At 45.3% G+C, this 26,477-nt stretch overlaps 1 protein-coding gene and 1 gene segment (V, D, J or C); both read right to left on the bottom strand.

Annotated features, from left to right (window-relative positions):
- LOC114642422 (uncharacterized) overlaps window positions 1-26,477 on the bottom strand; it is a 217,128-nt gene that overhangs the window by 177,879 nt on the left and 12,772 nt on the right. The window contains exon 10 of the mRNA XM_051934827.1: window positions 17,352-17,386. Coding sequence (XP_051790787.1) covers window positions 17,352-17,386 — 35 coding nt within the window. The remainder of the gene's footprint in view (window positions 1-17,351; window positions 17,387-26,477) is intronic.
- Window positions 4,453-17,322, bottom strand: LOC127529826 (immunoglobulin heavy constant epsilon-like). The segment is given in 6 exon segments: window positions 4,453-5,496; window positions 9,059-9,097; window positions 13,699-13,773; window positions 16,231-16,554; window positions 16,636-16,980; window positions 17,057-17,322. Coding segments are annotated over 6 exon segments (1,041 nt in total).

Below are 26,477 nucleotides of genomic sequence, written 5' to 3'. Positions count from 1 at the left end.
CTAATCCGGTTACAGAGCCAAATGACATAAAGGATCATTCTGAAGCCTTCATGTGGGTGGCACTTTTAGAAGCCACAAAGGGTCCCCCTGTGGTGTCCAACTGCCATCCTGGAGGGTCGCGGTGGCTGCTGGTTTTCATTCTAACCCTGTGGTCCATTTTTACTGCTCATTAACGTCTCCAGCATTAATTGACTTGATATTAAGACTCAGACCCTCAAGTGTTTTTTATTTCATTAATAAGCAGACGAGCAAAAGTAAAGAAGGTGAAGATCTCAGTAACGGTGGTCTGCTCAGGGCACTAAAACATTTTGATTGTGTTGTTAGAAAAAAGAAAATCACCAGTTTAGAAAATGTCTGCTGTGGCAGAATGAGAGCAGCAACAGGCCACGGAATTGAAGAACGAGTTTAATTAACAACAAGAATCAACTTTAAATTAACAAACTGGTTGGAGTTTGTTTGGCTGCCATTTAAGGTAAAAAGAGATGGAATCTTAAAAAAAGAGAAACCTGCAATTAAAATGAAGGGAACATCAAAAAGTGGTGAGTCGTGAAGAAAGAAGTTAAAATGAAAACCTGCAGCCCCCCAGGACCCCCTAGAGTAGGAGACCCCCGCTGTATGGCACTCTGGGGGCTTTAGGACGTGGACGGGTGTGTTGGCCCCCCAGCGCTCCTGTGCTGTGTGTGTGTATGTGACAGATAAACGAGTCTTACAGCCGCAGATGAAGCCATTCAGACCCACCGCTGCTAAACAATCCAATAAATTAAATTGACTTTCATCCAAATGGCTGATCTGACGACCGACTCTCCACCACCCCAGGGCTCGAGAGATGAAGCCCTGAAATGTAAAAGCACACACAGACGTATTTAGTGATAACATGTAATATCCATCCATCCATCCATTTTCCAACCCGCTGAATCCGAACACAGGGTCACGGGGGTCTGCTGGAGCCAATCCCAGCCAACACAGGGCACAAGGCAGGGAACCAATCCTGGGCAGGGTGCCAACCCACCGCAGGACACACTCAAACACACCTACACACCAAGCACACACTAGGGCCAATTTAGAATCGCCAATCCACCTAACCTGCATGGCTTTGGACTGTGGGAGGAAACCAGAGCGCCCGGAGGAAACCCACGCAGACACGGGGAGAACATGCAAACTCCACGCAGGGAGGACCCGGGAAGCGAACCCAGGTCCCCAGATCTCCCAACTGCGAGGCAGCAGCGCTACCCACTGCACCACCGTGCCGCCAACATGTAATATATTTTTTAAATGAATTACTTTGACTCAGATGATTCATTTCACATGTAATTGTGTTCACTCTAATTATTCTTCACACAAAGTCATCACTTGGTAGTTTTGTCCTCAGCCATGCAGCGGGTGACACCTCAGCAGCACACTGGCACACTGGGAGGTTTTTTTTCGGTGGCTCGAGTGCCAATCCTGCCCCCAAACCCCCAGTTTTCTCTCCTTGCAGATTAACGTCACACCCGGACGGAGCAGTTGCAGGTTAAGGGTCTCACTGAAGAGCCCACCAGAGTGGAGTCACTTGTGGTGTTTGCAGGATTCCTCTGAGTGCTGACGCAGATCGCTAGCCTCAGAGCCGCCACTCCACCCCGAGTTCATCAGAGACCACCTCAAATCCCAACGAGAGGGCAGGACATGGCCTATTAAAGTGCCAGGTAGAATGAGAGAAGCCCCTCAGTGACTTCCTTGTGATTTTCCCAAGAAGCTCGTGGCACACGTCTGGTGTGTTTTTTTATTTTTCCTGTTTCCTTATCTTCCTCCTGATGAAGATGATGGATGGATCAGCCTGACGTTGCACATTCCTCTGATGACCTTTGTAAGTGACATGTAGGAGTGTCCAGCATCCCACCCAGGAAGAAAAGTGGACAAGAATGGCCTGAGGTCCCAACTAGGAGGGAAATTAACCCCTTGTTAGGAAGGGGGGCCAAAGTAATGGAAGGATGAGGGGAGTTGACCTTTTCAGAGGATACTCCCCTAATACACTAGAGGGCAGTCTTCTAGTGTCACTCCTCCCATTTTCCAGCGCACAAGGCATTCTGGGAATTGTAGTTCTACAGAACAACCCTGCTGTGTGCCATGAGTGCCACTAGGGGGAGCTGCAGGGGTGACCTGTCCCTACTTTATAAAAATGTCCGCCTGATCGGATTGTTTGATTGAACCTGCAGGATGAGCTTTAAAGGGAGCCGCTCTGCTCTGCCAGGTAGCTGGAGTCGGGGGGCAGAGGGGGCAACACTTGTGTGGAAGAAGAGGAGGAAGAGGAAGGATTCACTGTCCCTGTGTGTACTCTGCTATGTGGATCTGTGAAAGGAACCTGGGAGAAGAAAATCACAGCACTTGAACCCGTGACTCAGCAGGGCAGTTATGTGCAGCACTGGGGGGGCTCAGTGATGCCCCCCCTCGTCCACACCTTTGAAACTGACTTTCAGAGGTCATGTGACAGCACATATATAACACATATACAGTACAGTATATCCAAACAGCCTTTACTGTTCAGGGTAATAAAAAGACTTTTCTTACTGAACATCACAATGGAAATTCCTGTCAACTTCAAAGGAAGAAGAAAATAAAATAAAACTGAGAGTAGAAAACACTCGGCCAGCTCTCCACTTTGACTTGTTGGCACCTCAGCTAACGTGAAGGACGAGGAAGGTTGAGATTTCACAGCTCAAAATTCACTTCAAATTATGAAAAACACTAACATCATAAAACAAATGTGACTTCTTTATTATTAAATATGAAGCTTTACTTTTATTAAGCACCGTATTTTTACTGACTTCAGTATCTCATGTAAACGATTTCTGGTCGAGAGATTAGAATTTCAGAAAAGGCCTCAGCTGGTGAGTGTGAAACTACGGGGGCCGCAGTGGGATTTGGGTTTGTGAAGTGAAGAGTCACCTCAGGACCCCCGACAATAAACACGCAGACCCCTGGATGTCTTGGCAGATAAAGGGGCTTCAGGGGCCGAGGATTGAAGTCTCACAGCACTTTATTTAATTGACAAGCAGCTGATTTGAACTGTTAGATGTAGGAAGACCACCGAGGGCCGAAAATGATGTGAAGAGTTGAGAAGGAGACCAATGACACCCCCGATTACAGCCAGTCAGCTGTCCCAACATGTCACCTGCCAGTGTGTGTCACCATGAGTGGGGTCAGCCGAGAGCCTGAGGTCCTTTTATTGAGTGATTGGTTCACTGATCGTCAATCCACAGCACACACTTGTGACTCACACACACACACACACACACACACACACACACACACACACACACACACACACACACACACACACACAGGTGTCCCACAGTGACATGCGTGAAGTGACACTTTGCTCTGAGATGTTGTCACACACACACACACACACACATGTAATGGCTGACTTCTCCTCGACTGGCTGTAGTAGAACCAGGATGCTCTTCAAATGTCTGCCCGTGTCTGATGTTCTCGACACCTCTGAGGTTGTGTGTCCCGTGGGTGTCGTGTGTTTGTGTCCCCTCAGAGTGGCCGCGCTCTCGTCGGGGGGATTTCTGCTCTGATCATCACTTTCCCTTATCTCTCTGTTGATCTGCTCCATGCCATCTTCATCATCGTCTTTGCTGATCTTCTGCTCTTTTGTTGGTTTCACTTTCAGCCGCGTTGTATTTCTAATGTCCTTCATTGTCCTGACATTTATTTTATTGTTATCTGTTTATTCTTTAAATGCTTTACTTTCACAGACGTGTAGAGTTTTCTGATAACTTTTATAAGGTAGTCTTTGAGTTTAAAGACCCCTTTAGATTTATTGCTGACAAGTGAACTTCTCCACTCAGATGTTATAAACTTGTCAAACTTGCTCACCTTCTCCATTACATTTGGTCCAAATTAAAACTGAATTCATCTCCACTTGCACTAAGTGGGCACACAGACCCCCTGGCTCTTCATCAGCAGGTTTGTCCTCCGTCCCCCCTCAGACTCTGATGTGGTGGGCACTCAATCCAACTGCAGTGCCGGTGCTGTTTTTAATTTCCACCAGCAGATGGTGTTGCTGCTCTAAACCTGAAGACACCATGACATGTAAGGCAGACACAACGTCAGTGATGTCTACACGTCAGGTGGTCTGCCGTCAGGACCCCTCAGTGAGTCCCAAAGTGAGACCCCTCAGTGCGCCCTGAAGGACAGTGAATCACTTGAAGACGACACCCTGACTTTAGTGTTTAACATGGCAGCAGGGGGCCGAGGGTCTCGCTCCGTGAGTCAGTCATTTTGTCAGACCAACATCTACATCTGTGTCCCCCCGCAGTGAGTGGTCCGCTCTGAATTGTCCAGTGAGGCCTCGTCATTTATCAATGGAGGACACAGAAGTGGAGCTCAGGCCACACACTTGAACACTGCACTCTGACGTCTGCTGTGGAGTCGAATGAACAGAAGTGGAGGAGAAGAAGACAGAAGACATGGAGTCCTGACTCTGCAGGCCATCGCTTTATTAGGCTTTAGGTGACCAAAGAAGAACAAACTGATGACATGAGCTCTGAAAATGAAATAAAAAGAAGACGACGAGGACGACGTGCTGCGTGGAGAGACCTACAAACACTCAGAGTGAACTATGAACACAAATAAAGTAAAATCTGTGAAATAAGAGGCAGACATGAGAGGAGCAGCGACAGCCACAGAAACTCAATCACCAACAATGAAACATCGGAGCCTTTAGGGTCACAAGAAGTAAACGTCCTCACAGTGTGACAGTCACAGGAATGAAGTGTCGTAACCAGCAGAGCAAAGTGACACCAAAAAACACCTGGGAAGAGATGTGAGGACTAGGAGAAGAGCAATGGAGACCACCAACCAAATGGAGACCACCAACCAGACCCAAAGCACAAAACCCTGAAGCTCTCATCTGTACAGATGGACAAGTGACACTGAGGCCACCAGAATGACTGACTGACTGATTGCAGCTTCTCTCCCACTTGATGGTCTCAGGTGGATTACAGAAATGTGTTCAGGACCCCCCACCTTGGACAGCCCACTCAGGAGTCCTCAAAGTGATTAGTGAGCCCTGCAGAGGTGGAGTGGCAGCCCGAGGACCACCTTCTTTCTGGTTGCTTTGGCTTTTTTCCTTCTCTTAGCTGACCATGGGTGGGCACATCTGGGTTGGCCGATGTGGTAAATGATGCTGAGCTGAATCACCGCAGCTTTAGAAGGAGAGTTCAGGACGAGGTGAGCTTGAGGAGGAGACGTCAATTAGGGGTCTCTTACAGTTGACGTCTTACAGTTTAGAAGTAATGAAGCTGCTGGGCCTTTCATTGTTGTCAGATGGACTGGAGAGCAGCATGAGCAACACTCAGAGGACAGCAGAGGGTCACCTTAGAGGGTCACCTTAGTGCCACCGGTCACTCGTCACACACTAGGCAGGTGCTTCAGATTTTTGATCTTTATTTACACCATGGGGCTGATGCCACACTTGTGGTTAGTGACCCCAATGGCTGGGTGTTTTACCTGCAAAATCAGAAACATAAAATCAGAAATGTCCGATCAGAATCGCAGTCACTTCAAAGAAAGCAGGAGAAGACGGCCAAGACCACCATAGTGCACCTCCGCCAGGTGTCTGTGGTGCTGACATCCCACCCTGTGCTCTTCAGCGTCTCTCTTTAGCTCTCAGTCTGAAGTCTCGTTGTTTATGGCCAATGACAGACTGACGTGTGACATGTGACGTGTCATGGGATCTTGTGTTGGTCATTTAACTCCTTTGTGACTGACGTATTCTTTATTTTTACGTTTTATAAAGACTGTGACTCAGAAGTGTGTGTTGTGTCTGATATGCGCAGTCACCCATCATGACGTTGGCCCGAGTTACTGACGCCGGCCTGTCCATCAACACTCTGACTCCGTCCTGACCTCTCAGACACCGACGGCTCTAACGAGATGACTGCGCCCTTTCTACACAGCGAGGGACTTCAATGAAATCAGCACCTCACGTCATCAATGGCGGCTCTTCAACTGACGTCACTGCTCTCTCCTGATCTGCTCAGACTAGGTTCAAGCCCCCTGCTAACCCCCCCCCCCCCCTTTACAGGGTACCTGAGACGCTCAACCCCCCGCTGACCCAAACATTCCAATGACTTCGGCTTTGACTTTCATTAAGCCTCAGCACTCACGGTGGTCCTCACTTATGGTGGTCTGCTGCGAGTTTCGTTCTCCATTGCTGACTGACGTGTTTTTGTGTCAGTCAGATGACGTGTTTGGTGTTCACATGTTTCCTTTCATGAAGTCTTCCTTTAAATAAAAAATAAAACTAATAACAAGGTTTATAACTCAAAGGCTGAAATTCAGAGTGACCTCTGAGGCCTGAACTGTGGGCCTACTGCCGCCATTCACCTCCCAGTGGCATAAACACGTGAAAGTGAGGACCCCATTGGTGATATCTGACCGGTGTGTGTGTGAAGTGACCTGCTCAGACTGTGGTGACCGGAATGAGAGCTGGACATTCAGACCCAAACAGAGGATGACGGGCATAGCGCTGAGACGCTCAGACCTGACATGACGGGCGCACATTGGGTGCCACCTTGATGGCCTCTTTAAACCAAACGGACAAACTGCATTCATGGGGTAGAATGACCACCGTCTCCTTCAAACATCTAAAATCTAAAATATCGACAGGCAGATTCTCAATGGGAATCCGTGGGATTAATAAAGTTATCTAATGTCATGGATAGGAATATAAAGAACCAGCTTGTTAAGTTTGCAGATGATACCAAGATAGGTGGATTAGCAGATCATTTGGAATCCTTTATATCATCACAGAGGGACTTGGACAGCAGACAGGCTTGGGCAGATTTGTGGACGATGAAATGTAATGTCAGTAAATGTAAAATATTACACATAGGAAGGAAAAATGTGAGGTCTGAATACACAATGGGGGTCTGAAAATCGCGAGTCTACCTTATAAGAAGGATTTAAGAGTCATAGTGGACTCTAAGCTATCAACTTCCCGACACTGTTCAGAAGATATTAAGAAGGCTAACAGCATGTCAGGTTATATAGCGCCTTGATGTGTGGAGTACAAGTCACAGGAGGTTCTGCTCATCTTTATAATACACTGGTGAGGCCTCATCTGGAGTCCTGGGTGCAGTTTTGGTCTCCAGGCTACAAAAATGACATAGCAGCACAAGAGAAAGTCCAGAGAAGAGCAACTAGGCTGATTCAGGGCTACAGGGGATGAGTTAGGAGGAAAAATTAAAAGAGCTGAGCCTTAAGGAGATGAAGAGGAGACATGATTGAAGTGTTTAAAATGATGAAGTGAATGAGTCCAGTGGATCGAGACGGTGACTTTAAAATGAGTTCATCAAGAACACGGGGACACAGTAGGACACTTGTGAAGGGGAAATTTCTGACAAACATTAGGAAGTTTTTCTTTACACAAAGAACGACAGACACTTGGGGTAAGCGACCAAGTAGTGTGGTGGACAGTAAGACGTTAGGGTCTTTCAAAACTCGACTTGATGTTTTTTTGGAAGACATACTGTAAGTGGAGAGGACTGGTGAGCTTTGTTGGGCTGAATGGCCTGTTCTCGTCCAGAGAGTTCTAATGTTCTACTGCTCAGACATCATTTGCTGTTGTCCTGCATTGGTCACTTTGGTTCTGTTCTGTCAGATACTTTCTTATGTCCTTTACCACAAAAACGTGACATTAATATGATTGTCAGCCACCACTTCACAGTTCATGAGGTAAGTGACATATGAAGGAAATGTCACTTTGGGTGGAGGATTCCTTGAATTCATCGATTCATGAAGCTGATCAGATGTGCCGTGTGCTCCTCATGACTTAGAAAAGTGCAACCCAACCGCATGTCCTTTTGACAGCAAACTACACACAAAGAGAGACAAACAGTAAAACAGTCAAAGTGAATTTCATTTCTACAACTGAGAGTCTGAAAGCAGAGCTGCCTGCCTCACCCTCTCTGGACTTCTTAAAATGACTTCCACTTTTAACAAATGGTGTTTTCCTTCCATCGACTTCATGTTGAATTTTGTCCCGGCCTGCACTCTTTGAATAAACAGCGTCCTGAGCACAGAGTTTTAGACGCGTCTCTGGCACTCTTGAGGTATCGGTCCCCTTCCCATTCACTCTTGAGCCTGGGACCCCTGAGTGACTGCTGCTTTATGTCAGGACCGCCAGGCTAACACTACAGCGAGTGAAGGCTGTTTTCGTTCCCCATTAATGACATTAGAAGAGACGGATTCTCCTTTTTCTTACAGTGACTTTAATTTGACTTGTAAAGTCAGCGATGCTCTTTTCAGCCCCGAAGCCGACACTCAGTTTCAAACTCATTCTGTGCCTTAGGGGGACGCTGACTTGACCTGACCTGACACACGATCTGATGAGGGTAATCATTAAGGTCCCCTGCGTTGTATTGTGACTTTACTAGAAATGCGCTTTTACAGACTCGGAGTTTAGTTTCGTTCTCTTTGTGATTTGTTGACCATCAGCTCCGTCCAGCAGCGCTCGGCGAGTGTCCACGATGTCACTGTTCTCATCCTCAGCTTACTTTATAACAAGAACTGACAAACATGAGCGTTTAAGACGTGTGAGCCTCATGACTGAGTGTATTCAACTGTTTCACTATCAGGGGACTGTGCAGAGGGTCTGCTTGATATCACTTTGTGTCTCCAGACTGTGAAGGGCTCTCTGAGTGTCGAATTCAAGTGAAGGCGGACATTTTTATTTGATTCTTTGAAGCACAAATCATAAGCTCTTCATGATTTAAAGAGAATTTGCCACAGAAAACAAATGTCCTGAACAGCCTGAATGTAGAACACGAGACAGAAGATCAACACTTAATGGCCCTGAGACCACCACACAGGCCTCACCCATCTGAGAGGTGATGAACAGAACTGGACCTTAGTGAGTAAACTGTGGCAGACATTGTGTCAGGATAAGCTGACCTAGAAGTACACGGCAATGGAGGAGTGAGCTGACCACTGGACACACCGAGAAAGGCCAGAAAGGTCAGTGACATCCTGCTGGTTTACCTGAATCACGCTGTTTGATGTTATTTACCTTTATTTCCTTTGGGCTTCTGACTGGGTCCATTCTCACCTTAAAGAGAGAAGAAAAAAACAATTCACAGACACTGAGCTCTGAACACAACAAACCACCTTAAACATCACCAGTGGTGGTCCTAAGGTATTAAAGGCAGACAAAGTGGTGGTGGGGGGGTACATTTGTGAGTTTCAGGCCTGTAATGAACTTTGTAAGCCTGAGCCATCACAAGAACACAGGTGGTGATTTGGGCCTCACAAATTCACAAAGGGCCGAGGTGCCCACAGTCTGGGAAAGGCCAAAGGGCTACAAACGCTCTAAAGTGAGAGGGGACCACCGGAAAGCCCTGGCCAAGATGAACCAAATGAACCTTCTTTAGCTGCCCAGGACATCAAAGTGTTCTGCCATCTTAGCTCACAGCACCGATGACCTCAACTTCTATGGCAGGTGACATTCTGGGTGACCTCATGTGCCGTAAACAAACAAAGCTCTTAAATTGAGTAGAAAATGTATTAAAGTGAAAGGGGGGGGGGGTCAAAACTGACCTGACAGACCAAGCAATTCAATTATGGGATGTTTAACTTGTTTTTTTATTTTTCTTAATTTGGAGAATTGTAAGAAAGTCACAAAGCTTCACCCTGAACAGATGAAACCTGGGGGGCACTTTTACTGATGTCAAGCACAAAAACAAGTCAAATGTAACCTGCAGAGGTTATGGGGGTTAATATAATTAATTAAATACTTAAAATCAAACAAAGCAAAAAAGGGTAAGAACTAAAAAAACAATTTTAAAATAATAAAATTAATTAAAAAATGAAAATGAGAAGAAAGACAAAATCTAAAAGACAAGAACAGAAAAGGCAACCTGAATGAAGAGCAAAACCAATCCAAGAATCAGAAATCAAAGCAGAAAACAAAGTCACACGTCAAAGTGAAGACCAATGAAGTCTCAAATAAGCAGAAATAACAAAAAGGGGGCCACAGGAGGTGTAAAGAGGGGACTTCAGGTGACACCCGTGTGCTCTAACTGACTGTGGGGGGCAACAGGACTACAGTGGAGTCACAGAAAACAGGAAACACGCCAAGAAGGGAGCAGCGGAAGGTCACAGCAAACAAAGCTCTGAAGGTAAGAAAAACAGAAACGCAGGAGGAGACCCCACTGACTGGCAGGGGATTTGCTTCAGTGACACGGGGAGTCAGAGGTCAGACATGGCGGCCTAACAGCACTGAGATCAGCGACTACTGTGGGCACACGAGAGAGTTCAGCTGATGGAGGATTCGTTTCTGCCCAACACTCCTGTTAACAGTGTAACGGTTGTCACATATTGTTTTTTTTTTTTGTGTGCTTTTAACTGTTTCTGCCGCTTGCCCTTTAGAGTTGATGTCCAATGCAATTAATGTCTGTGGGATATCTCTTTAAGGGGAGTAGGGGTCCAAACAATGCCTGGGGGTCCTTGCCAAAATGAACTGTGGTGTGACGTAAGAGGAAGAACTCTCTTTAAAAGGCTAGGAGGCACGTATTGAAGTTTTGAGGAGGGAGTTGGAGAGAGTCAAAAGGAAGAGGAGAGGAGAGGAGAGGAGAGGAGCGGAGCGTGAAGAAAGTCGATTTAAGGAAGGACCTGGGAAAGTGACTTGGTAAAGAAGTTAATGGTAAAAGCTCGTTAGGCTCCATTGTAATACCGGTTGGACTCAACGAAAAGGAGCTCTGGCTAATCGGAAAGGATCTTGGAGTGCATGGCTTCACCTTACATTTGTGCTGCGGGCGGCGGCCATTAAAGGACGCTAACGCCAAGACACCCGGGTGCGACGGATTTCAGCTTTTAACAAGGAATCGTTCGCCAGGCCGGTGAGATTGCTTCTTTTTACCTATTAATACAGTGTACGAGTCAGCGAAGTTTAACTGACTGGATTGCTGGATTTGTCACAGACTTCCCAGGCCGGGTGGATTAAGACTTTATCAAAGATAATATAAAAGGGACTGGGGATCACGGGTGGATTGTGTGAGCGGGTGTCTAATTTATATTTGTATATATTTGTATATATGTGTATTTAGTCGGTTATGTTCTGTGAATTCATTGGGGGTATTGATAAGTAGGTTATATTTCCGTTTCTCTTCCTGGGTTTTTCTTTTTCTTCATTTTCTTGCTTTCTTTCTTAATTTCTTTCTGTATATTATAGAAGGGTAAAAGGGGGGCCTATTAATTAGGATTTATTTGGCTTATAAATATTCTTTTGTTTTTTAAATACTTGTGGGGGTGATTATTTTCCTTTTTGTATAAATTCATAAAAACAACTCCACCTGGGGACATCAAATAGGTGCTAAGGTTCTGTCGAGTTCCATACCTAATATAATTATTTTTCCTAAGAATAGGAGTTTTTTGTGTGTGGCGGGCTCCTTATCCAGAGTAAGAGGAACGTGCTACAACAGTAAATATGGAGGCCGATGTCACTGTGCTGTCATCGGTCCCACCAGTAAGTAGAGGCTGTCATGATCAGGCCTTTATCTTTGACTTTTTTTATGATTTCTCGTTGGCGTCAGAAGATTCTTGAGACTTCATTTTAGGCTTTAGAGCTCATGGAGTCATGTGGTCTCGTTCGTTTTGGTGTTTTTAATGACGTTGATAAGACGTCTCCTCGTCTGCCGTGGTGTCCTGTTGATTTAATGGGCGTCGCCATTCTCAGTGTTATTGGTTGGTGGTTGCTATGCTGTTGTCAGGTACGGCCAACCAGAAGTGTGCATCACGTAACATCACCGGGTCAAAGGTAGAAAGGTCAGCACCCTGCAATTCCTAGGCAGGTCGGACTCTCCGGTAATAAACTTTGTTTTCATTCTTTGCTGTTTTTGAATTCCTGCTTCTGATTATTTGTTGCCCTCCAGTTTACAGTTTGGCTCTGCTGACGAGTTTCGTTTTTTTATTTTTTATTGTTCGGCGTTTCCTGACTACGGTTTCTCACACTCATCCTCAGCTCAGTTTTCCTAACCGTTTACTTCTGACGTTTGCTTTCAAACTCCTGACTTGGTGACATCTCCTGACTTCAGGTCCCCTCATAGCTGCTGTAACCTCAGACTAGCAGGACACAATTGACCCGAGGAGTCACCACCTGAGTCACCAAGTGCTGCACGTGAATCTGAAGATGGCGGCGCACAGCATGAGATGGCAGAAGAACACGACAGGCCTGGTGATTGTGATGCACAGAATTAATAATCTGAAATGTCATGACATCGAGTAACGGATTGTGATCAGAGACACAGGGACATTTTATTGTCTTTCTTTGCTAGATGAGAGCTTTCATACGTACATGTGTTTCTTACTACCTGCTCTCCCTTCATTTAGTTGTGCTTGTCCTTTCTTCACACCAGCTGAGTTTGGACTTTTCCACCATTTGTGTTCTTCTTGTTGTGAGGCGTCTGGATAAAAAGGACAAGCTGAGAAAGGCCAAGCGTCTCTCACGGGTCCACTGATATAAAACAATCTGCTGGCAGACCAGGGTGTGTAAACATGAAGGGACAAGTGCCACACAGATAGCGAATGTCAAGGCCGCTTCACACCTCAGGTCAGGAGGACATGTCACATGTCCCGCTGTTTTGTGTGACACTTCATTATGGAGTGATGCTTTATAACAACCGCACTACAAACCCACTTAGGTGCTTCATTCTGAATGTCAACGGTGGCACTCATCGGCTGTCAAACATTGTGATGCTGGGAGATCAGAGGAGGCGACATCAGGCGTGACTAGAAGAGGTCACGTCTAAAACTTTTGTCCTGTTGTCACACTTCTGGGGTCTGTTCTTCATCACATGTGACAGAGACGCCTGCCTGCTGCTGCACATGACGTCACTAAAATGTTTCAGAAGTTGAGTCTCTGAAGGTTGTGCCTGATGGTCAAGTTGTAGGCCACCATCAACAGCTAAAGACCTCAAAGTCACTCTAAAGTGACCCGTTACGTGACAAGTGCTTATTTCATGTTTGTCCTTTTTCTCCACTTCACCTTCAAACCAAATGAAGTTCTAATGCCTAAAACTGAAGTTAATGTGACAGAATGTTTGTATCTGCTCAGACGTCACCACAGTGTTGTCTCATGAGGGGACCTGAACTCAGTGAAGTAGACAACAAGAAATTAGCCAACGATAACCCTGGATATCCCACCTGAGCATTCATCAGTCTACATTAGCCCACCATGAGGCCGAGTGTCACACTGTGTGCTCAACAAGCATCGGCCTGCCACTCTGGAAGGGGACACATGGCTTAGGGTCACCTGGTGTGCCAGGCTCTGCCTTGTTCATTCAAATGATTTCACAATAAGGGGCCGTGACGAGAATCTGCCATGGACAATAAAACGACCTGAAGTACCTACAGGTCACTATGGCACCACCAAACTCAAGGCCTCATCCAGACTTGTCCAGAGTTCACCATTAGCCAAGAGTGAAGTCATGGAGTGAACTCAGCAGGGTGGGCTCATGGGGTCCACACACTGCCAGTCTGTCACTGACTGTTAGTCTTAGTGTGGACTACAAAGGACAAGGAGAGCTGATGAAGAGGATCACAGGGTTGGTGCCCATGAGGAGGAGAACATGGGGTCAGCTTAAAGTGGACAGGGCAGTACACAGGAATGGAGGGGCTAGCTGGACACAAGTGAGTGGTGTGCTGCCAGTGTACCTGAGTCAGTAGGCTTATTGTCCTCTTTTGTTTGATTTCCAGATCCATTGTCCATCTGACTGGCTGTAGTCTGACCTGAAAGAGAGTTGAAGACAAGTTAGAAACGCAGACCACCGGACAGAACTGCCACCTCAAAGCTCACCAGCATCTTCAAAGGGGAGCATCAGGAGTGACCCAGCAGCTCAGTGCCAACCCAAACAATGTGCTAAACTCACTGCCATGGGTGGCATGGGAACGTGCCCACCTGCCCCCACAATCAGAACTCCATTTCTAATTGGAGCTTTTGAAAGGCCTTCACATATCAGCTTTACGTTGCATGCAAGCGTTCAAGAGGTTCAAGTTTGCTTCTTCCACCCCACCTCACGTTACAAGTAACCTTCACAATTACGTTTTTGAAAAGCCGTACAGTTTGGACTTCATGTTGGATCGTCTTTATTAAAAATGTCAAATTTCATCTCACGATGATGCACAGTTTTTGGGTTCAATCCCCCCCACCACCCCCATTACAAAGCCCCTCCTGAATGAAATTCCTGAAACTCCATAAAGCCCGCATTTCAAGTAGGACCACCAGCAACTTCAGGCAGAACTTTGTGACAATCAGAGTGGAGCACAAACAAGAAGAGAGACAAAGACACAAGACGTGACCTCAGCAGGCGGATGGCGTTTTCATGTGATCTCTGTGGAGTAGACGGTAGTTCTGATCATTTCTAGTTATTGGTAACATCTAAGGGGATGCTGAGCGGCTCTACTGGGATTTGTGGGCTTTCTGTAAAGGAATAACTCAGCAAACAGAAAGAAACAAAGAAAAGGTGACTGACGTGGAGCTGGGGAGTGGGACTGAAAGGCGCTATATAGACACAGTATGGAGAGGTCCTTCATTCTCATCCTCCTTCAGATTTACAAACCCACACCTTTGGGTACGCGGACCGCTGACCTGCCGAGTGGTCTCAGTGTCTGCCACACTTCACCTCTCACTAAAACTCAAAGTGTCCCCTCAGTCCGTCAGCCTGTCTGTGCTGACTTTGCAGGCGTCCTCTCCTTACAGATGGATGTCATCCTCAGCTGGACTTTGTGACTGTCGGAGGTCATCAGCGTCACTTTTACTGTGTTTGTGTGTTTGTCTTCACGGCTGTCGTGTTTCACAGCTCGCCATTCTCTGCCATTCTCAATTTAAGTTACATTTGTTAGTCAGGACAGCACAGCGGCTACCATGTCTGCCTCACAGCCCCAGGGTCCTGAGTTCAAGTCCTGACCACTCACTGTTGCCCACCCAGTTTCACACTCGTGAGTTCTTCTCAAACTAATCCTCATAAACTGCTCTGACGTGAGCCCCTCTGAGTTTGTGTTATGCTGCCCTTCACTCAGCTGGCACACCTGGCACTTCTCTTACGCTTGGCCTGTGTGTCACACGTGTCCTCTAATGTTTAACGTGTCCTGCATTTTGTGGCTCTAATTGACAACAAAACTAAGAGATCAAATAAAACAAAAGATGGTGACGTCTGCTGTCTGTCTGCCGTTCTTCATTCCTCAGATGACTTGTGTGTCTGCTCACGTGTGTGTGTCTGTGTGCGAATGTCCCTGCCAGTTTAGTCACCCAGCCCCTCAGGTGACCTTTGTGATCAAACAGTAGCAGGTGTGTCACTGATGTGCTGGACTTGAGGGTCTGAAGTGAGACGACATGAGACCCCAAATGTCTTAATAAACTCACAGAACTGCTGGGCATTTGGATGAGAAAACACCAAAGAGGACATGCGGTGGCGTGGGGGGCACCAGGGGTCAGTCCACATGTCACGGTCACTTTCAGAAGGTCATTTAAATACAGATATTAGTAAAAAGCAGACCTGTATGTGACAGCAATGTGTAGTTCAGTTGTGCTTTCCTTCCCATCAGCCACCAAGTGCCAGCCAGGCACAGTAGAGTACAAAATGAGTGACTGAGTGACACAAACGTGACGTTCACCACTGAGAGACCTCCACATCAAATCAGCTGTTTGTCTGCTCAGATGACGTCCTGAAAGTAACAAATAAGAAATAGCCGGGCAAACAAACTTCAATAAAGTGCCATCATGAAGCATGGCGGTCATGTGACACCGGCCAGGTGAGCTCTTTGAGGTCTCAGGTGTTCTTGGCTCCATTTTTTTAAATTTTTTTTAACTAATCCGACACCTTTTGAGTTTCGTGTTACCCTGACATCAGCTCTGTGATTCCCATACAAATTTTCTAATGAAGTCCATCATGATAATCAGAAGCTCAGCAACACCCGGAGAGAAGAACACAGCATGATGGGCAAGACGGGCATGAGGGCACTTGGGTCACTAGTGATGGTCACCACAGGTAACAAGTGAGGGGAGTTTTAAAACACAACTAGAGCCAGAAGAAGGTCAGAAGCCATGAAGAAGAGAGGACATGACAGGGGACATGACAGGTGGGGGTAAAGTCAAGTGAAGTTTAAATGAGGAGCTCCAACAGAAGAAGCTCAACATGAGACTTCAGAAATCAGGAATGAGATGAAGAGTTCAGCAGATGCACTCACCTGGCACTACCAGTCTCTTCTCAATGTGCTGTCCGTTCAGAGTCTCGTGCTCCACCACACAGATAACCTCCATGTCCTCCCAGTCATTTGGAGTCTTTGGAGTGAAAATGGCCTTGGCCTCCAGCTGGTAGCTTTGCTCTGCTTGTTGGGGTTCACGTGACTGAGATCTGATGTCTGGTCCTCTATCACCAGCCCATTGCCAGGTCACTCTAATGTCTCTGGGGTAGAAGTCCAGGATGGAGCAGCTCAGCGTGCGGGACTGATGGAGTCCTTTATACTCACTCACCTGTATATCTGACACAGTCGGGGGGCGTCGGTGCAGACCTGTGAGGCAAACAGTGAAGGTGGACCTTAAGCTCAGCAGTCAGTGGGCCTGAGGATGAGGAGGCTCATCACGTCTCTCACCTGAAATGACAGAGCAGCTCCTCTCAACAGGCGCCTTCATCATGTGCTCCACTCTGCAGATGAACTCCATGTCCTCCACGTCACTGAGGGTCTGAGGGGTGAATTCAGCCTGACACAGCATTGAGTACCAGTTATCTGTTACTGACGGCCCATACTGAGTCATGGTGGGTTTCCAGTCCCCTGTACGTGTCTGATATGTCCATTTGGTTCCCTTCTGTCTCCTCATCCAGGTGACTTTGATCTCTTTGGGGTAAAAGTCTGAGATGACGCAGGTGAGGGTACAGCGCTGACCAAAGTCAGTGAAGTGGACCTGCACATCTGAGACGGTGGGCTCACGAGCAAAACCTGAAAGACAAAGCAGAGACAGTCAGGGTCCTCAGAGAATGCACAGCGACCCCCACAGGCTGACCTCTGCTCTTACCTTTTAAAAACTCTTTGCCAAGACGTCTCTCCACAGGTTTATCTGAGGCCTCGTGATGCACAACACACACACAGTCCGAGTCCAGCAGGTCACTCAGAGTCCGTGGGGTGAATTCAGCCACAGCCTCCACTCCGTAGCCCCTGTCCCCTGTCACTGGGGTCACTGGGTGAGCTCGGATTTCTTTCTGTCCTTCCCCACTGACCCGTAGCCAAGTCACCTTGATGTCCATGGGATAGAAGTTCTGGATGGAGCAGCTCAGGGTGAAGGGGTCACCAAGGCCTTTGAAGTCAGTCACCTGTATGTCTGACACAGTCGGGGGGCGCCGCAGAGCTGGAAAACAGAAGGGGGGGAGGGGGGGGTCATGTGGAGCAGTGGACCTCCGTGACAGGGACACACATGACAGATTCACACGTCTGCCTCAGGACTGGTGGGACACTTGAGGAGGGCAGGTGTTGGGTCTCTCTGGTCACAGCGTTCTACTTGTTAATAAAAACTAAAATGAAATGTCATTAATAATAAATAAATAAATATGATGTTAATGAAAATTAAATAAAAATAGAAGAAAATGTCCTAAGACTACAATTAAATGACAAGAGGAAATAAACACAAACATTAAACTCGTGTCTGTAATTCTGATGTTCACCCCACTTGTCTTTGTTCTTAACGTGACGCCGAGTCTCTGTGACCTCGCTGTTGTCACGTTGGCTCAGACGTGAATGTCGAGTTGTGCGTCTGTGTGACTCTCGCTGTCTGCTCCGCCATCGTCAGCATTTAAACTGAGCCCCCACTTCAGTACTGGTGTCCCAGGTGTCATTGTGTCACTCATCTCCTGTCACATTGTCATTGGGCATCAAGTAAATCATCACCACGTTGTCACCTGCTTGCTGTGGCTATCAACACAGACATGTAGACGTGTGACATCAGTGTCATCAACTGAGCTGACATTACTCATTTACTGTTAGTCGAGTCACTTAGTGCTGATGTTTTAACGTGGGCAGTGTGGTGGGCACAGCTTGTGTTCTTGTCACTCAGTGCCATCAGCTCACTGGGTGACTGCCAGTCTGGTCATGGAGTCTGTGTGTTCTCCTCATGTGTATGTGGGCTGAGTGTGTGACTGGCAGAGGTGACCTGCCTTACAATTGGATGACACTGTCATGTCATTAAGTGTTGTCACTGTCACAATACGTTTATTCCTACGTGTGTTGTGGTGTAAGTGGCGTCTTCAGGTGGTCTGCATGCCAGGCCTTTGGGGGGCTCAATCACACACACACATAGCAAAGTAGAAAAAGACTCAGCAAGGAGTGAATGACCTGAGGTGTCACTGTGAACAGTAGGTGACATAAAGACGCTGGGACCAACGCACTCTACACAGGGCTGAATGTTAATAAGCAGCGACTTGAACAGAATTTCAAAAATAACCAAAGTAAGAAATCACTGAGGAATAAAAATAAATACACTTTGAAAGTTTGGGAATGAGGAGGAGACGACGTATAGTGAGCATTAGGAAATATAATAAAATAAATAGAAAATAAGAGCGAATGTGTACAGAAATATGAGCCTGTGGTGTCACATCATCAGGACACTATGGAGGTCTGTCACAAAGTGTCACCTTGGGTGTCCAGTCGTCAGGGTGACAGGTCCACAGGCTGATTGATGTTCACTTTATCAACTCTAAAGACAACTCTGCGTATTCAGACTTGTGACAAAAAATGACAATGTGACAAAAACTAACTGCTGAAAAACTAAAACTAAACAAGAAAATACAAAGAAAAATTAAATAAATGCTATAATTAGAAAATGTTAAAAATATAAAACTTAATAGAAACTAAAAATAAAGTAATATCTTAAAACTATAAAGACCCTTGTCCCCTTTATTGTCCCCTCGAGTGTCATGGTGGCTGTCTGATGGCTTACACACTTTAAATTTTTACTTTCCTGGCCATTCACATCAATCTTTTCCTCACATTTCAGTGTAAAGTGTGGACCTGCAATGAGAGAAACTACCGAAGTGCCAACCTGTGGACAGCAGCTTCCCAGAAGTCTTCTCCATGATTGCCACCTGCTGGCTCTTGTGTGTCACCTTGCAGACGTACTCCACATCATCCACGTCACCCAGCATCTTGGGGATGAAAGCGACATCACTGTCCACTCTGTAGCTCAGGTCTTCCTGTTCTTGTTCTGATATCCTAACTTCAGCCTGCCACTCTTTAGTCCCTGCAGTGACCTCACTGCCCTTCATCATGTCCCTCCTCAGCCAGGTCACCTCAATGTCTTTGGGGTAGAAGTCCTGGATGGAGCAGATCAGCGTGCAGAATTTGCCGAGACTGTCCCACCTGGACATCTGCATGTCTGACAAAGTGGGGGGACGCAACAGACCTAAAAAACAAAACACGAGAGCAGGTGACCACAGTGACAAAGACACCACTGCAGGGACAAGGGAACATAACGTGTGGCACAGCAGTCATTTCTGCAGGACTTCTGTGTGTCATTATTACACACCGGTGACCCCCCAAATTCAGCTGTTTGTTCCTGTTGTGTTTTCACGTGTCTTTTAGTGTTTTCTGTTGGTTTTGTTCATTTTCAATACTTATTTTTATGTTATTAATATTGATTTTGTTTTATTATTGATTCATTTTGCTCTGTCTGTTTGCTAAGTTTGCTTGTGCTCCTTGTGCTCTGTGGAAGGACCCCCAAGATGTGAGACCACCCTGATGTCACAGCTGCTGGGTCCCCCTTCTGTCTTCATAGTCGATCCACAAGCAGGACTGAGCAGCCAAGCCTTCTGTTCTGTTGGATGTCCTGCTGATTGTCCCTCTTGTGTTGTCTGTTTCTCGCTGATCTCTTGGACTTACTGGACTTATTTGGGGGACTTGTTGGGTCTTTGGCTCTGTGAAGACTCGCTTTTCAGATTTCAATTTTTTGTTAATAAATCTTTTTTTTTTATAAAATCATTTTGATGTCTTTCTTTGTTCTTATGCCAAGGTTAAAGGTGACCTTCCTACTTGTGGGGTTTATGATTTATTTTTAGGACCCTTAAGTTTCTCTTGAAGGCTTTGGTCCCCTTTGGCCTGCTCGGCCTGAGGCAGGCCAGTTGTAGTTGGGATGAAGGCCCATTAGAGTGAGGCTTTTCCAGGCAGACAAAGGAGGCCTGGCCTGGTCAGTAAGACCCTGAGTGAAGCCGTTTGGTGGTCTTACACCACTTAGTCACCAGGTTTGAGTCTCCATATCACAGCAGACTGTGAAGAACTCTCTAAGATGACAACATGGACTGCTCTTCTTGTCTTGTTTTTTCAGGGCATATGTTTTGTCTCGGTAGAATAATATATTACTCGACCTCTCCCTTTAGTATTATTAATGTGTAGCCTGTGAAAGAAAAATTAACTGATTGCAAGCTACTAAGGGTTAATAGCTGACAAAGCCATTTTATTATAACGGCAGGTCATTCATACAGGCGTCTGTCATAAGACGGGGCAGTAAGCTGACCAAAGACAATTTCCAATTTCTTAGGAACGCCTCGTCTATTTGATACAAGAGAGATGACCTTTCCTTCTTTAGTGTCTATCTGACAAGTGAAAAAATAAGAACAGATGGCCCATTACAGTACTAAAATAAAATGCTTAAGTAAACAATATTATGTTTATTTTTAAGAAATAAGGGGAAGGGGGAGGAAGAAGAAAATATAAAAAATCAATAAAAAAATGTAATTTTGCTCTTCTGCCTTGCAACGTAGCATCGACGTACTCATCTGTGACTGAATAAAAACCTAATTGATTGAACTTGTCCTGTCTTTCTTGGGGGTTTTTCTTCCACAAGCCTTTGTCAGAAGGCCTCCAATCTCACAGGCTCACCCCACTCTTTATCAGGTGTTGTACCATAGAACATCTCCTCACCTTCCCATCTACATTTATAACTTCAGGCAATTACAAAGAGCAACAGACAAGCAGGAGTTAAGTTACACTTTAAATAATGAATTATTGAGAATATTCATAAATTAATAACAATAGGCAAAGTACAAGTGAACTCTGGCCACCATACCACCTGATCAATGCTGATGTGTAATTTCAGGTGCCACACACACACACTTGTTAGTTACTTAAAATGTCTGTAGTTCATTTTTAGTCAGCTTTCTTCAGAGCAGGCCGCATGCCAGTCTCAATATGGCTGTGCTCTTTATGGCAGTGGTGTGACAGAGAGAGGCTTCTTCATGGTGATATTGTAAGAGAGATGGAGGAGTAAAGCAAACACAAGTCTAGACTCTCTGTCCAAACCCAACAGCCAATCGGGTATTTAATGGCTTCAGGCAGCTTTAGACCAATAGAATTCCGCTGTGACACAGTGGGTGTCACACCTGTCCCCCCAATACCATTTGTTAAGGTGATGCTGGCCAGCTGGGTAGTTGGCTGAGAGGGTCCTGCAGAGAATCACTGGCCAAACTGGTCTGAGGCAGTTCCCCCACCCTATCATAAAATTGCAAAGACTGTCCTAAAATCTTAACCATCAAACCATTGCTGTTCTTATCAGTGATATAACACTAATGTCTAAGTTATAAATAAAGACATTCAAAATATTTATCAACTTATAGACAAAATATCAAGAAGAGAGTCCTAAGTGAAATCTCAGCTCAGTAAGTAATAATGTGAAGCTTCTCTTTACTGCTGACCACTTTTTTGGTCAGATTGGCCAGGAATGACACGGGGCTGGCAGTGAGTGAAGAAGGTCAGCCATCTTGTCTCTTTTTACAGTGCAGGACAGCTGCCCTTTCTCAGTCACTGTCAGCCGCCATTGCATTCCTGGTCGAAATGAGCCCTCATTTTTATGGGATTATTTATTTATTAATTTAACGAAGATGAACTGAGCTATACTTTATTGTTCAGCCATGGATTGTTTGACTTAAAGTTCACACTGCCCTGTTTGCACCAACATCTTGTTGCTGTGTGTCCTCATTCACCTGCTCCACATCGGTCTAAATCCATCAATGATGCGGGTTCAATTAGGTGATGCCAGCAGCGGGCAACCTGGGCATCACACAGACATCTAATTATAATGAGACTCCGAAAGAGGCCTTGGGTTCAGTAGCCCCCCAAAAAGAGAGCTGATTAAGGCACAAATAAAGTCCTCCTGGTTTAATGAGAGCACTTAAGCTCTTCAATTGGACAAATGAAAATGAAAGGTGTTATGGTGTATAAAATCTGCACATTTTGGTTTAATTTTCCATTATATTTTGGTCAAGATAAAACAACAGATGAGCTACATTAAAAACAAATCAAAGCAGGTTTTCTTACACCTCACTTTCAAACAGCTGTTTCCAACATTGAAAGGAAGACATTCTGATGGCTCAATTATTTTACAGACTGGGAAAGGATGCTGAACTGACACCTCAGGCTATTGATTACTTTAACAATTGAGTTTATGGCCTGGGAAAGGGAGACTGAGGCAATATCAAAGAATTTTATTATCTGGGAAAGAGTTTGAGCAAAATTCATCAATCACATTGACAGCCAGCCAATCAGGTGCATGTGTTGTGAAACCAAGGCATGGCATTTCATAATAAATATGCCTTGGTTTGGAAGAGGAGAAGGAGGAGAAGACGAAAGTACAGAAGGAGAAGAAGAGGAACGGACGAAGACGGCACTGGTCGTCAGAAAGGCATCATGAACATCGATTGCTAAATCAAACGCCTCCCTGGGACATTCATCCTTGTCATCTGTAACTTTTTCGTAAGCTTTTCCTAAAGACTATATATATTCAGACTTTCCTATCAGTACCTATTTTCTATTTTTCTTTGTTCCAGTGGTATTATTATTATTCTTGTAATAAATACCATGCTGCTTTTAACTTTCTATGCTTTGTCTTAATGTCTAGAGTGATTGAATTAATAAGTTAGATTTCTTTGAGCACCTGGTGTAGCCAGATTTTTTGCCATTTTATCTGTGCTGCGATGTTTGTAAGGCTGAGAGTGATGGCGCCACTCTACAGTAGGGACAGTACGATAAAAAGAAGGTATTCTTGGCTGATAAATGGTCGATAGTCAAGAGTGCTGAGTCTTTGTATGTTTAAATGTATTCTTGTATGCCAAAAGTAATATTTAGGTCTGAGATATCACTAAAACATCGTATGTTGTTCGTGCCGATAATAAGTAAGTCTCTTGAAGTGCTGAGTGACAGGCTGATGTGTGGTTTAAAGTGCTAAGGGTTAATCAGTGTGTGTGTGTCATTCATGGGGCACTGTTGTGGTTAGGGTCTGTGTGTGTGTGTTTATTTTAAAGTGCAACAGTAGACCAACCCGATAACGAACTTGACGAGAACATTTACCCTTGAGAAAACAGGTAAAGGGTAAGTAGAGGGAAATACTACGATAATACAGCAATAAAAGAGGGAGGGCAGGCACTATTAAGGGGTATGAAAAAGCTCTGCTATTCCAGATTAACAGATGAGAACAGCAATAGAAGAGTCGCTAATCTAACAAAAGAGAATTCTAAAGTCCAGTAAGAAATCCCTCCAGACATCAGCAATGCAGACTTCCAGAACTTCTTCAATGACAAAACTGACAACAGAAGATCCCCGATTCCAGTTTTCTATTGTTGTTTATTGTCGTCACCTCACTTTAGTTATTTTGATAACAGAACAGGAAGTCATAACTTTAATTTATAAACTAAAACCTCCCTCCTGTGCCACAGACCAGTCCAACAAGTCTAATGAGAAGCTCCACTGATGTTCTGTCATCACCTGCTCTCCACCTCGATATCAACTGTGCGTTACTGAATGGCGAAGTTCCTGATGCACTAATGGTGTCTGTTATCAGACTTAAAAAGTCAGAGCTCGACCCGCACACACTTCATAATTCTGGAGTCTTTCTCTTTTTTTCTCTGAACAAGTGTGGCCACGTGGCTTCACTCTCACCTCACTTGTCACCATATATATAGAGATATCGTTGTTCTTGAGGAGGAGGTAGAAAGAGCGACTGAGTATAAATACTTAGGGACCACCGGAGATAAAAATGTTAACTGCAGTATAAACATAAAAACATCTTCTTGAAATGCAGTCTCCTCCATAAACTCAGTGGACAAGGAGCTCATGGATTCCCTTTAATCGCAGGTTGATCCTGTAATACCCTGGTTTGGTTAAAATGACATTTTTATGCATTGATGTTCATTTCTCTAATTCTTTTATGTTAATATTGCTGGTCACTCAGTTCCTTTGTGTCTCTCTACCTCCTGCTCTGTTCTGTGTGTCTTGTCCTCAAGAGGCCTGTCACCATCAAGGGGCTGCCCTTAGCCCTATAAAGGCTGAACAAACAAGCAGTCCATTGCGGTTCATGGAATGCGCTCGTGGAGTTGGTGAGTTCTCATGTCTTTTGCTTTCCTAATTTATTTTACCAGATTTTGAACCCATTGCTCTGTTTTCTGACTTTGTCTACTGGATTGAGGTTTTGGGATTTGTTTGCCTTGGATTGCCTTTGTTGTTCAGGTAACTTTTTTGCCTCTCGTGATCCTCTCAGCTTTTTCTGTTCTTAGATCATCTATCCATCCATCCATTATCCAACCTGCTATATCCTAACTACAGGGTCACGGGGGTCTGCTGGAGCTAATCCCAGCCAACACAGGGTGCAAGGCAGGAAACAAACCCCGGGCATGGCACCAGCCCACCTCAAAGTGCACATGCACACACACACACACACCCACACATACACACACACACACGCACACACACACCAAGCACACACTAGGGACAATTTAGGATCGCCAGTGCACCTAAACTGCATGTCTTTGGACTGTGGGAGGAAACCCACGCAGACATGGCGAGAACATGCAAACTCCATGCAGGGAGAACCCGGGAAGCAAACCCAGATGGGTCTCCTAACTGTGAGGCAGCAGCGCTACTCACTGCGCCACCGTGCCGCTCTCTTAGATCATTTTTGTAAACTAACTCTTTTTATTTATAAAGATCCTTATCTTGCCCTTTCTTGACTAGCCAGGGTTTGATGTTTTTCTCCCTTAGTGGGTATTTTTGACTCATTTTGGGACTTTGTGTGCTTCAGAGCTCTCAAGTTCACAACAGATCCAGATGGTCTTAACTTTCAGCTTCATTTTCTAACAAAACAAACTTAAAAAAAGTTTCAGCAGAAGACCAAGGGTGCAACTGAAGTTACTGACGCTGCTTTGTTGATTTAGGGTCTGTCAGAGGGCGATAATGAAAAGGCCAGAAGTCTTCTGAACTGATAACAGGCAGCCATTACACGCAGAACTTCAGTAAATCAGAGAGGAGAGTCGCTTTAAAGACCCACACTGACCGCTCCAGAAAGTCATTTCTTAACAGCGGCACACGTCTCTTAATAATGGAAATCAGAGACAATAAAAGAGTCCACGAGTGCAGAGGCCTCATACGTATCATGTGATGATTTGAGGTAGAGATGTCCTATCAAACTGCTAGAAGTAGCTATCAGATCTTTTGTTTCAAATCATGTAAATATTTTAGAATTTCTCTGTAAGTTTTCAATAGTCTGTCTGTCTGTATTTGATTGTTTTATTTCATTTCTGTCTGCTATTGGATGTAACTGAGAAGGCAAACTTCATGTTTTCTTCAGGATGGTTTGTAACGACTTGTCTCTGAATACAGAAATAACAGAAAAGACGTCAACTGAAGGGAATGACACTAACAGTAAAACTGCTGTCACCCTGGGCGAGCCCGAGTTAGTCACCTCACCTGTCATTGGTCACACTATAGGAGACAAATGACCGACACGTGTAAGGACCCAGCGCAGAGAGCTCACTCAGGAACGGCGCTACATAAAATAACAACATGGTGGACACACTCTGCCAGTCTTCAGCCTAGTCAATCAGCTTGAGCTTCATTTATAAAGTGAGTGGCAGTGCCCGGCCTGTTGACATTATGACCACACTTCACTGACTCTGCTGTCCAATCACAGTGAAGGTCACTCCTGGCCTGGCCTCCTACTGTAGCGCCCCCTAGTGGCTCCAAGTCTAATCACTAAACATTTCACTCTTCATTTACTCCTGCAGTGGAGCAGCACATCAGCTGTAAGAGGCAGCGATGAATACAGTAATCCCTCCTCCATCGCGGGGGTTGCGTTCCAGAGCCACCCGCGAAATAAGAAAATCCGCGAAGTAGAAACCATATGTTTATATGGTTATTTTTATATTGTCATGCTTGGGTCACAGATTTGCGCAGAAACACAGGAGGTTGTAGAGAGACAGGAACGTTATTCAAACACTGCAAACAAACATTTGTCTCTTTTTCAAAAGTTTAAACTGTGCTCCATGACAAGACAGAGATGACAGTTCTGTCTCACAATTAAAAGAGTGCAAACATATCTTCCTCTTCAAAGGAAACAGAGAGGAAAGCAAACAAATCAATATGTCTGTTTGGCTTTTAAGTATGCGAAGTACCGCGGCACAAAGCTG

The sequence above is a fragment of the Erpetoichthys calabaricus genome, chromosome 12 (genome assembly GCF_900747795.2).
Source record: "Erpetoichthys calabaricus chromosome 12, fErpCal1.3, whole genome shotgun sequence".
Taxonomy (NCBI): domain Eukaryota; kingdom Metazoa; phylum Chordata; class Cladistia; order Polypteriformes; family Polypteridae; genus Erpetoichthys; species Erpetoichthys calabaricus.
Note: the sequence above shows the minus strand (reverse complement) of the source record. Positions and strands in the feature narration are given on the sequence as shown.